This window comes from Hyperoodon ampullatus (assembly GCF_949752795.1).
Source record: "Hyperoodon ampullatus genome assembly, chromosome: 2".
In the NCBI taxonomy this organism is placed as follows: domain Eukaryota; kingdom Metazoa; phylum Chordata; class Mammalia; order Artiodactyla; family Ziphiidae; genus Hyperoodon; species Hyperoodon ampullatus.
The window spans coordinates 174,124,111-174,137,110 of NC_136915.1; the positions used below are offsets into that span (position 1 = coordinate 174,124,111).

At 49.2% G+C, this 13,000-nt stretch overlaps 1 protein-coding gene across 1 annotated transcript in view; it reads right to left on the minus strand.

The window, feature by feature from the left end:
• Window positions 1-652: 652 nt before the first annotated feature.
• Window positions 653-13,000, minus strand: part of UCK2 (uridine-cytidine kinase 2) — a gene marked incomplete at both ends in the record, with an annotated part of 70,577 nt that continues 58,229 nt past the window's right edge. The window contains 4 exons of the mRNA XM_079697439.1: window positions 653-792; window positions 2,398-2,446; window positions 4,719-4,816; window positions 11,083-11,225. Coding sequence (XP_079553565.1) covers window positions 653-792; window positions 2,398-2,446; window positions 4,719-4,816; window positions 11,083-11,225 — 430 coding nt within the window. The remainder of the gene's footprint in view (window positions 793-2,397; window positions 2,447-4,718; window positions 4,817-11,082; window positions 11,226-13,000) is intronic.

The window sequence follows — 13,000 nt, forward strand, 5'->3', positions numbered from 1 at the left end:
GAGTTGAGGTCTTGCCTCATTTCAACTCAAAAAAAAGAAAAAAAGAAAGAAAAGAAAAGAGGATCTCTCATCAACATTATCCTAAAGCTCCAGCACCAAGAAGGTGGCATCTGGCAGGGGAAGCGATCAAAAGTTCCAAACTCCACTTCCAACGAGTCCCACAGACACCGAGAGCCGCGAGCCGTGAGCCTCCCTCCCAGATGCCTGAACCTGCCCGACCTGGAAGCCACCAGGCAACTTCCCTTTGGTGAAACTCCAGCTCCAGCCCCCGAAACACTCAAGTACAGGCCCTCCTGCAGAATACTTACGGCAAACAGCTGTACAGTATTTGTACATTTACACAAAAATAGATCCTTTTCTATATATATATATATGTATGTATTTATAACTGGTTACACGTTGAAGTCATAATTAGGCATCACCAGTAGTAGTTGGCACAGTTTGTCATTTAAGCTCAGGGTCAAGTTCTGTTTCATTTCGCTGCTCCGAAGTACCAAAAAAAAAAAAAAAAAAAAAAAAAAGGCATTTCATCTCCATGGTGTTTTCTTAAATACAGCAATGTCATAGGAAACCATATGTATAGATGCACAGCGCCTCCTGTCCCCTCCTCCTGTCCCTTGAGGAACGGGGCCAGGGTCTGAGGAGGCGGGGGTCAGTGCGGCCGGCTGCTGGACTCCGAGGCCTGCCTCTTGCGTGACGGGGTGTAGCCATTGAGATAGCCGTTGGTCTGCCGTTTGGAGAGCCCTCCGTTCAGGATGTCCTGGATGTGCTGCACGATGAGGTTGATGGCCACTGTGGGGCAGAGACCAACAGAGTGTTAGGGACACGGGGAGGGTGGGAGCACGTCTGTGGGGCTGTGTGTCTGTTTGGGTGGACGGCACTCAGGAACCAAAGGCTAAAAACTGTTCCAGCTAAAAACTGGCTCTGCCGCTTGTGAGCAGGTCACGCCACCTCCCCAAGCCTCCATCAGGGATGATATGACCCCCGCAGGGGCGTTCTCGGACTAGGACAACGTAAGCCGCGATCAGAGGCACGGACTGGATGAAAGCAATCGACCCACATTCTGTAGACATGAGGTCTGGCCTTCGCTCTGACACCATCAATTAGCTGTGAGACCCTTCCACTGGGTCCCCATCCCATGCAGCTCCCCATCCCAAGGACAGGGACCCCACAGAAGGCCCCCGTCTCCTCCAAAGGTCAAATGGGACTCTCTTTCCTTAGCCTTGGAAATAAATCATATGCTTCAAGCAAATGATCAATGTTAACATCACCAAAAATGGGATAAAAATCAAGTGCTCTCTGAGGTGATGCCCCAGGAACACCCCTCCCCCAGGGTATTCTCCAGACTATATAAGCTGAAGCTAATCATGAGGACACAAAGGCAAACCCAAGCTGAGTGCCATTCTACAAAACAATGGGCCTGTACTCCTAAAATATGTTAGTGTCATAAAAAAACAAAGAAAGGCTGAGGAAAGTTAAAGGAGATTAAGTCAGTATTAATTGTCCTGGATGTGATGAGTGCACTGTGGCTATGTAAATGAAGATGGCCTTGTCCTTAAGAAATATACACGGAGGGCTTCCCTGGTGGCACAGTGGTTGAGAGTCCGCCTGCCGATGCAGGGGACACGGGTTCGTGCCCCAGTCCGGGAGGATCCCACATGCTGCGGAGCGGATGGGCCCGTGAGCCATGGCCGCTGAGCCTGTGCGTCCGGAGCCTGTGCTCCGCAGCGGGAGAGGCCACAACAGTGAGAGGCCCGTGTACCACAAAAAAAAAAAAAAAAAAAAAAAAAAAAGACATATACAGTGAAATTTTCACTGCTGTGACTAACTCCCAAAAGGCTCGGCAAAAAATTTACTTTTTAAACAGAGGAAAATTGAAATAAATGATAAAGAGAATGAGAAGACAGGGTATTCTCACAATTCAACTCTGCCCCATTATGCCTAAGTCCAGGGATAGTCCTACTTTTTAGACAAGTCAAAGCTAACGCATAAATGCACTAGTGGTAGAAATCCCTTTCCCTTTAGGAAAGGCTACCTTAGTGGCAGGTCATTCTAAATTAGATTAAGAAGGAAATCTGCTTTTGCTAAAAAATGGCCTCAGATACAAGGCAGCCAGGTATCATCACTGGGAATGACAGTAGAAGGTAATCTATTGCCCTCTGATTGTTGCCAGAGAAGCACAAGTTCACGTCTGTCCCCATTTATATACGTGCATATTCACAGGGGCCTGTCCCCGAGGCCAGACGCATAGGTATAAATACCCTTCTGGCTCACAGCAGCAGCCAGTGGCTCAACCACATCTATAGAGCCTTGTTTGGTTACCACATCCTACCCCAAAGTATAACTGACAAAGGGAAGAAGTTATGCCCCACGGGATGGCACCCCATGAGGACTCACCTAGATTATCTGCACCTCTAGGAATGATCACATCAGCATATTTCTTTGTCTGTGGAGAAAGATATTTACAATGCATTAAATGCATTACAATGCATTAAAGAGAGAAGCTGGACCAAGCCCCTCTTCTAAGGGAATGTGGGGAAAGGGCCTGCCTTCTCCTACCAATCCCAGAGAGCAGGAGCTTGTGGCTTTAAACATAATACATTTTATCCACGTTATCTAATTTATAATAAATCGGCTTTTCCCTGAGTTCTCATTAGCACGTAACATTGTTTCAGCTTACAATCTGCACAGAGAACATGGTCTTTGAAACCAAATATATAATTGCCTCTTCACCGCTAGGAAAACCAAACTTAAAGGGGAGCAATTCACCTTGGATTTCTACACACAGTTTATCTAGCACGAGGGTAAACCCCAAAAAAAGTAATCGTCATTGATAACCACTTTCCCTGGCTCTGTTATGACGCAGCCTTAACAAAAAGAAAGAAGGAAAGAAGAAAAAGCCCACAGGCTCTCTTTTTGTTTGTAAAGTTGACTGACATTTCGTGGACCATTTTACAAATAACTTGTGTCCTGGTGAGACCACATAAACGATGCCTTAGGACATGGGCATCTTTACTCTGGGCAGCTTCCACGCTACAACTGTTGAATTGCAACTGAGGCCCAACTTGAACCAGGCAGACAATTTATCAGGCCCAAGTTCCTGGTTGACGCGGGAATGAGCTGCTCTCTTCCCTGAGCTGAGTGGCTGGACAGGAGGAACAGGTAGAACCACCCAGAAAATATTTACGTAAAATTCTGAGCTCCATTACAGCTAAGTTAAACAGCAGAAAGTTGGCAGTAAACTCTAATGTATGTTCAATAATCAGTTTACTTTGTCTTCTTATTATTAAGTTAAAAAGAGCAGGAGAGGTCCTCAGATGGATGGATAGAATTTCACAGCCCCACAGCCACTTCTGCCCTCTTCCCAGAAACCTAATCCTGTGACCCAATCCTCTCCAGGGGAATGAACAGGGCATCAGCGTTACTCAGGCTGACTCAAAGTCCGCCTGGTTCCCGACTGAAACAAATGTCAAGTCTGTTTTGATGCAAAACCTACTAACAGACTTAAGGAAACAAAGAGGGCCCCTGGGGTGGGGGGGATGGGCAGGGGTGGGGCGCAGCGGATGAATTGGGAGATTGGGACTGACATATATACACTACCATGTGTAAAATAGAGAGCTAGTGAGAAGCTGCTGCATAGCACAGGGAGCTCAGTTCGGTGCTCTAGGTGGTGACCTAGATGGGTGGGATGGCCGGGAGGTCTAAGAGGGAGGGGATATAGGTACACGTATAGCTGATTCACTTCATTGTACAGCAGAAACTAACACAACATTGTAAGGCAAGTATACTCCAATAAAAATTAAAAAAGAGAGAAAGAAAGAAAGACGATTTGGGATCATATTTTTCCACGGGAGGAAAAAGAAGTTAATTATTAGGCGAAGCAGAGAAATCCCCCCACTCAGCCACACTCTACACCTCTCATCTCCCTGAAGGCATCCCCCAAGACAAGACGAAGAGCCAACCTCTCTCGCTTTCTCTCAGAACTTAACCCCACCACTCCAAACCTCACGTCCCTGAGGTCTTCCCTCAACGTTCACCTGTCTTTCATGAAGAAGCTGGGGTGTTTCCTAGGCTGAGGACTGATTCGCTAAAAGCTGAGAATTCCCCCGTCCTCCCCCTTCCTTCTCTGAAAGCCACCTCACTAGAGAGTTCCCAGCTGCCGTGGGGAGGCCTGACAGAGCCTAGGGCAGAAGTACAGAAGCCTGTTCCAATATGGCGAACCTCCCAAATGGGAACTCACACAGGGACCAACGACAAGCTCGAAATGGGGCTCAGATGTAGTGGCAGAAGAGATTCAGAAGGGAATACCTTGTAGCTGAGGCCTCCTACACCAGTACTCCAACCATCACAGACCTTCTGAAGACCCAAGTGGCTGAGTATATCCTTAGATACTGATGCACCCTCGATAAAAGGGTCTCACACCATGAGGGAGTCTCAAAGGTCGTCTCACACCATAAGCCTACCAAGCAAGAAGTGTACAGCTTGCTGGAATCAGACAGCAGGGTCCTGAAGGGGTACCCCAGAAAAAGAGTGGCAGGACAGAGGTCTTGGAGAACACAGTGATAGGAAACAAAGCAGCATAGGCTGCCCTTTCTTGGGACTTGAGGATAGAGGAGGGAATGAGTGAAATCCCAGCCAGGGAGCTCAACTTACAGACCTTTATTTGTTTGATTACATTTTAAAGACTAAATTCAATGAAAAACAAGAACACAACTCACTGGCAAGCAGAATTCCTCAAAGGCAGGCTTGACGAATGTAATGTACTGAGATAAAATCTGCTCAAGGTCCCTCCCTCTTTCGCTGATGTCCCTTAATACTAGAAGAGAAGGAAAAACAAGAATCAAGAAAACGGTGCATGAGTCAATACATGTCCACCTTTCACGAGGCCGACCAGGATCACACAGGCTTCACAATGACTCTGGATGATTCACAAGCCGGATTCCTAAGAGACTTGACTGAGAGCCAGTCAGCAGCAGCTTTGGGAAAAACAAGTTGCATTTTCACGTCTTGCTACAGTCAAATCCAGCTATGCTCTCCAAAGCAAAAGGTTTTCCAGGAAAAGCCAATAGTCTTCTAGTTTCAAGCAACATTTGACCCAAATAAAACTTCATTGCGAACCCCAGAAAAAGGCAGGACAAACTCATAATAAGAAGTGGACTGGGCCCAGCGAGGTGGTGGGGCTTCCTGGAAAAGGGTGTGGGTTGCCCAGAGACTTCTCCTTTGCCCACCCTGATCCTGTACCCTTACACTTACCTGTGTTCAGGACGGCAGCCCTCTGCCGATTTGCCACCTCCACCTGCCCAGCTCCCACCCACACTCGAGCCCCTACAGGGGGCAGAAGTGGGCAGAGGGCCCAGCTGTGGTCAGCCACTCCTGCCCACCTCAAGCACAGAGGTCTGCAAAGGGAAGACCTCTTAGTGAAAGATGAGAAAACCATGGTGTAAGAAACCGTGGGCCGGAGCTGTGAAGCTGCCCAGATGGACCCAAACACAATCTTCTACCTTCTTCCTCCTGGGGGGGGCTGTTATTCGGGGACTTGCAACAAACACTGCTTGTAATACAGTCTTTCATCAAAACACGGAAAAGCGTCCAGAATCCTCGTTCCGCCACTGTGCACTAACCTCCCTGGGCCTGAGCTTCTCCCAAACTCAGCAAGTGAGTTTGAGTCCCATAATCAAAAACAGCCCCTCCCTACAGATGTTTTCAATCTTGGCTATTAACTCTTTCCCTCCCACCCCAAAAGGGTATCAAATTCTACAGTCATTTGCAGTGGGCTCTCAGCTCCCCTCAATCATTTCTCAGGTAATCGTTTCAGTGTGGGATGAAACTCTAAACACACATAGGGAATACGTGTAAGTGAATTTCTGGAAAGCCACGTCTGTAAGTAATTCTGTGTTTACACGCAGGCATGCACACAGGAACGCATGCACGTGGGGAAGCGCAGGTAACAGGGAGAGCCTGTGGTTATGGTCCAGGCTGGCGTGAAGTCTGCACGATCAGGTGGCTAGAAAACTGTCAGGAAGACCCCATTCCAGAAACCCGGGTAATAAATATACTGCTGTCACCATTGACTTCTCTACCAGCTCCTCAAATCACAAGGAGTTTTCCCCCCGCATGAGCCCTGGCAATAAAACGGTTGGTTGGTCCCTACATCGTCAGGATTTGCCTCACAAACCCTGCCGCCTGTGCACCCAGCCCAGCCAGGAAATGGTCTTCTCAGGCATTTGGACACGGGCCCTGCTCCAGCTGCTCTGCCAGGGACGCTCGGCCAAGTAGGAGCCCCAACAGGTGCCACGTGGCTCAGCCCCACGGGCCTCCAAGAGCTCGGGCACTCAGGCCAATGGGCCAGCTCACCCAAACACACAGCCCATGTGGCCTCCAGCTCTTCACACGTCTCCAGATAAGGTCCAAAGAAAAAAGGAAGCCAGACCAAAAGGGTATCAGAGCTGGGGGAAAAAAGCAAACACACACCCGCACTTATTAAGCAGCTTTGACTCAAAAGCCCGGCAAATGCCTGATGCCGGGTTTGTTTCACAAGACGCGCATTTCACACAACTGCTGACAGCTTCAGCACTGTGGGAACCTCTGTCCTTCCCCCAGAACACACACACACACACACACACACACACACACACACTCCCCTTTCACATCGCTCTGCCACTGCCCTCGGCCCAGGCCTGCAGCTCTCCTGTGTCTTGCAGACCCGAGAGCATCACCTGTCATGTCACGGGAGAGAGGAACGTACCAGGGAGAAAGCAGTGGACGCAGGTGAGTCACACCTGCGACCGCTGAAGCCCAAAGCCACTTCTTGCCCCATCAGCTACAGCGATGGGGGCAAAACTGACCCAGTTTGAATCCTGACCCCATTAACTACTACCTCTGTGGCCTTAGACAAGTTACTTAACATCTTTGGAGCTCATTTTCCTTGACTGTAAAGCAGAGCCCATAATAGCAACTTTCTCACAAAGCGGTCACTTAGGAAGACAGGGAGATATCCATAAAACTCTTCAGCACCGTGGCTGGCACATGGTGTGTATTCAATAAGCCTAAGTTTCTATGAAGACAACAGGACCTGAGGAAGCTCTGGGGGATGGCTCCCTGAGACAGCAGACTATCGTATCGGGAGGATGGGAACTGTGAACTCAGGTGAGCAGGCTGGACCCAGTGGGGGTGCGAGTCCCTCAGAGCAGCTGGGAAGGCGGGGTGGGGGGTGATGGTGCTGCAGTGCAGGAGGTGGGGGGCGGACACGTGGAAAGACAGGATGGAGAGGGAGAAACAGGAAGACAGGCAGGAGGCATCCTCCAGCTTCCACACTGGAAAAGGAGATGGCAGTGGGTCGGCAAGTTGCCCAGACGCTGGGAACACGCAAAACCAGAAGGCATCGCCCACCTCCGCTCCCAAGAGCCTTCCATCGAATTATTACCTTAAACAGACGGGCCCCCTCCTTAAGCCAAGGACAGCTCGGGGCCAGCCAGTTCACTGCACTGAAACACCCTCCTCCTCCATCAGGAAACGGGGCCAAGCCAACAACTAAGTCAGAACAAGGTCTTGGCACAAACCAGAAACTCCAGGGACTTAAAACCAGCTTCCTCGTCATCATTCTGGCCCTGGCACATTTGCTGGGCTGGGACCGGCCCCCTCAGAGGGGCCCTGCAGGGTAAAGGGCAGGAAACGACAGGTCTACCCTTCCCTGCTTGGCCTCCACTCAGCCCTTCCAGATCAGCTAGTTGCTGCTTCACATCAGCCAAAGCCGAGAACCAAATGTAGAAGGACCCAGAATAAACACAATTCCTCCATGGTTGTCAATTCACTTTAAATATTCATTGAGGGGACTTCCCTGGTGGTACAGTGGTTAAGAATCCGCCTGCCGATGCAGGGGACACGGGTTCGAGCCCTGGTCCGGGAAGATCCCACATGCCGCGGAGCAACTAAGCCCTGCGCCACAACTACTGAGCCTGCGCTCTAGAGCCCGTGAGCCACGACTACCGAGTCCACGTGCCTAGAGCCCGTGCTCCACAACAAGAGAAGCCACCGCCATGAGAAACCCGTGCACCACAACAAAGAGTAGCCCCCGCTCGCCGCAACTAGAGAAAGCCCGTGCGCAGCAACAAAGACCCAACGCAGCCAAAAATAAACAATAAATACATTAATTAATTAAAAAAAAATTCGTTGAGGAGATGTGTTACTCTAGTAAACGAACGCACTTACTATGTCAAGGCTCACTGCAGCCCTAATTCCGTGTAAACTGGGCACAGAGAGCCATGGTGGGAGAGACTGGGGGTCAGCAGTCTCAGGGCCCCTGCCTCACGTCTCCCCTGTCCCTAATTCAAGGGTTGGTTAAATTCGCATAGAGAGGGAAGGCAAAGGCAAGCTTTGCTGGGAGGAAACCAATTCCCTAGAAATACAAGGGGGTCCCTGGGAAGGAAGGAAGTCCTTCCAAGGCTATGAGACTTCATGCAGACCTCCCTCCCACATAAGGGTAAGCGTGGAATGTGCCCAGGAGGATGTAACCCACAGACAGGTGAAATCATAGCACTTACTCAAGTCTCCAGGAATGTTCTTTTGCCCCACAGCTCCCGACTAACCCTCCCTCCCTCTCCCTTACCCACAAAGCACATGCCAGGCATATTTTTTGTCCTAGGTGGACAGAGACTGAATTTGTAGAAACAGCTTTTGCTGAGAGTGACTAAGCAGTGGGTGACGTGACAAGACAGCAGAACGGAAAGGAGGCAGCGACCTGCCCCAGGGGCACCAGGGAAGGCAGGGGGTGAAGAGAACTGACCCTAAGAAATCCCCAGAGAAGGCCACCATGACCTCAGGTCTCTCCCCCATTTCACATAAGGACCTCAGTACAAGAAAAGGAGGGAGAAGTTTCTGTTTAATCTACCCTAGGATTACTTGTTTGAATGACTCAGAGTCCAAGGATGTTGCCCCTCCACAAAACGTGGTTCTAATTTCCTATGCAATTTCTTGCACTCGCTCCACCCTCAGGCATCACTCCATCCCCTGGGACTTTAGTACCACCTGCTGGACTAATGATGCTACCAGCCCAGGTGTCACCATCTCCTGAGGACATGAGTACTCAGAGGTTCTGACAAGTCCTGAGAGAACACTCGGAAAACATAACATCATCATCTCAGGTGAAGCAGGTTTCTGATCTGCCACATTGATATTTATCGACTAATGCCACCACCAAATGCAGGCATTTTACCTGCATTACCTCTGATCGGCACAACTATCCCAGGAGTACTAACTAATCCTTACATGATCAACCAATAGGAAAATAAGGTACAAAGAGATTAAAACATAATCTGGGGAAGAGATATGGGAACATATGTATATGTATAACTGATTCACTTTGTTATAAAGCAGAAACTAACACACCATTGTAAAGCAATTATACTCCAGTAAAGATGTAAAAAAAAAAAAACCATAATCTGCCCAAGGTCACACATCTACTCAATGGTGAAAGCAGGATTTAAATAATGTCCAGTTCATCTGACTCCAAATTTACCCCCAGTGATGCCTCCCAAATGTGGCAAGCTAATATAGACAACTGAGCAGATCAGCCTGGGTAGGACCTGGGTTTGCGGATGAAGGTGATAAACCAGACCCTGGGGCAGATGCATAAGCGATTGTCAGGCTCAAGCCTCAATTATCTGTCAAAAAAGATCATGCAATTCTTACTTGGCCTGTGTAACCCTAAAAAACAGGCCTGTCTCCTTCATATTACCCATTTAAATAAAAACACCCGTGCCTGGGAGGTCACAAGAGGCACCAAAGTCACAAAGCTAGCAAGGGGCTCTGCTGGGACTAGAATTCTCCTTTTTTTCCATCAGGTTACGCCCACTGCCCGACACCACCGGGGAGGGGAAGTACAGCTCCCCTGACTTAAAAGAGTGCGACTCCTATTACTTCTTAGGAGGGTAAAACCCAGGGAGTCATTTCTCTAGATTCTGCCATTTCCACTTATAGTTCTTGTGACAAGAGTACTGAACTGGATAAACTAAAAATCTATTTTATGAACCGGAAAAGAGGAAACTTCACAGACTCTGAGGTCAGAAGGCTCTGGGCTGGAGCTTATGAAATTTGACTCTGCCAACGACTTGCTCTGCGACTAGGAGCTAACCCTGGCATTTCCTGTGTCACTTCTCTTCCGCATGATGGGGACTCAAACCTTAAGTCAGCTTTCATCCCTCTCCTCAGTCACCCACACCCCGCTGCCTTGGCTGGGGTCCGGTCAGCTCTAACTCTGCTAGGAACCTTTCTCATCTCTCCCCAACTCTCCATTCCCCCTCACACAACCCACGGGCGACAGCCCTACCTGTTGTCCAGATCAGCAAGACAGTCCTAACGAGCCATGGTGTCTCTGTTTGCGGTATATGCCTTCCTGGGCTGCCTAGGCCATCACCCCGCCACATCCAAGTCCAGAACCCACTTCCCCCACAAAGCCTCCCAAGCTCTCTGGTGGAAGCAAGCCCTCTGCTTCGGGTCCCGCAGAGCTGAATTCACAGGCTCCGCTCTCCCGCCAGCAAGCAGTTTGGTGTCTTCAGCACTCGTGGAAGGAAGGGCTGCAGAGAGAACAACTGACTTTGCTCCCGAGCTGGCTGGACAGAGTGACCAAACCTCCACAGAACTTTCCGGAAAGCAAAGGGCGAGAGAAGCGGGCAGGCGGGACCAGCTGCTCAGAGCTGCAGGCAGAGGGTGTTCCTGTCCCCCCACCCCAGATGTCCTACAGTGAGTTCCCATCTTGATTATGACACCTGTGGGGAAATCATAAGGAACTGAGCATTTAACCAAACTTTTCCCCAGCAAAACCAAAACGTGAACTTCTTATGTCATCTCTGTGACCTCTCAAGCCTTTCGTTAGCTGAAACAGTAAGTGACTAATCCCTTCTCAAATGTCACCAAATGTTTGGGCAACAGGACATCCCTGGGGCTAGACTGACTCAGTTGGGCTGGGCCACGCAGCCACGAGGCAACCACAAGGCTGCCTTGGGGAAGGCATGGGCCCCAGACTCGGGGAGGGCAGGGGCCTGTCACAGGCCACCGACAGAGCCATCAGAGGCTTTTGGAACGCACCTCTGCGGGAGAGCCGGGTGTCCGCATCTGTGTCCACAAAAAGCTTCATCTGGAACAGGTCTCGCACTTCCTGGGAGTAGAAGGCCAGGATCCCTTCGAAGAGCACCACGTCCGCGGGGTAGACAGTAACCGTCTCCTCCTTCCTGCAAAGCACAGAGCAGATGATGGGCCGAGCCAGGTGGGGGGAGCCCGGGAGGAGGAAATAAGAGAAGTTGTCTGGGAGTCTGGGGTCCTAGCCCCTTGACTGAAAGGGCGCTGAGAGGGTTTAGCTAACACAACCTTACAGAGCCCTCAGACCACCACGGAAGACCCAAGAATGAGGGCCAAAACGGCTGCAGCAAAGGCCTCCTGTGACCAGTTCTTCTGAGCTTCTGCCATAAAGCAGATGGGTAGACATCCTTCTCCTTGGAATAAAAAACCTGCTGTTGGGACCTCCCTGGCGGTCCAGTGGTTAAGACTCTGCGCTTCCAATGCAGGACACGCAGGTTCGGTCCCTGGTCGGCGAACTAAGATCCCACATGCCACACAGCACAGTCAAAAAAACAAAACAAAACAAAACAAAACAAAAAACCCTGCTGTTGAATGAAGCATAAAGACAGACAAAAGAAGATGTGATCACTTTTTTTTCCCCCTCCGAAGGCGTCTCCAGGAATGCTCTCAGTCCTGGCATTTATGGAACCTAACACTGTGAACTTTCAAAAACAGAAACTCACAGTTTTCTCCCAACAACTCCACCCCCTCCCCCAGTGCTGAGGCAACTGGGAGGAAGAAGAAAGGGGCAGATGGAGGGAGGGGAAAAGAAAGCTCTAGGTAAGAGGGTGGGAAGAGGAAAGGATTTCTGTGGAAGGAGAGAGTCCCAGTCCTGCCAGGTTTGGCTCTGCTCAGCTCCTACGGCTGTCTTCCTTATCGGTAAAGCAGGGACATACATTACCTCATCCATCTCCCCACAGGACTGGGAAGCCCAAGGCAGATACTACTGTAAACACGCCTTTTCAAAAGCCAGGGGAGTGAAACCAAATGGATAACTGGGGCCTGCTGGGGTCCAGCTCTGCCCTGTCTCAACTTTCACTGCAATCTTACCTTTTGCTTCTGTCGGAAAACCACTTTGCACTTCACCTCAAAATTCACTAAAAGGGAGTAATGACGCCACTGCAAGGTTTACCACTCACCCTAACTAGCAGACATTTGTGAAGAAACATTTGTGAAGAAAACCAAACAGTTATTTCAAAAGTTCCTTAAGATGATAGGTTTTATTTGTGCAGACACAGCAAAGTCAGCAGCAGTTGGCTACTAAGGAGGGACTTCCTTCCCATAAACATGCTTTGATTCTCTACTGGCTCAGTCCCTTGGGTTCCTGTCTAAATTCTAAGGCACCACTGTTGGAGCAACTACCAAGGTGGCAGAATATGGAACATAAAAGACAGCAGAAAAACACCAGATTAGTGCAATTAGGAGACTCTCTAGGATGGCAGTATTAACTCTGGATGCACAAAGAATCATCTGGGGAGCCTTTAAAAATATTTATACCTGGACCCTACTCTCCTGGGGCTCTGACTTCATTAGTCTGGGGTGGAGCTAGAGCATCGATATCTTTTAAAAGCTCCCCAGGTATTTCTTCTTCTTCTTTTTTTTAAAGTCATGAAACTTTATTTACTTAACAGCAGAGGTTCGAAGTATATTGAGCGGATAAAAATACCAGAAGAAACTGCATCCACGTTGGTATTGGAGAGATGCCTAACTTCTGGATTTTAGAAACTGACAGATGAAGTAGCAATAAAGAAGGAAATGGAAAGGATGAATAACACAATTAGCAACCATGTACACGTTTGTGCGTGTACACAACTTTGCACAAAACTTTGAAATACAACTGCAGCAGGCACAAAAATTAACTGTTAGGCCACAATGGAATATTAACCAA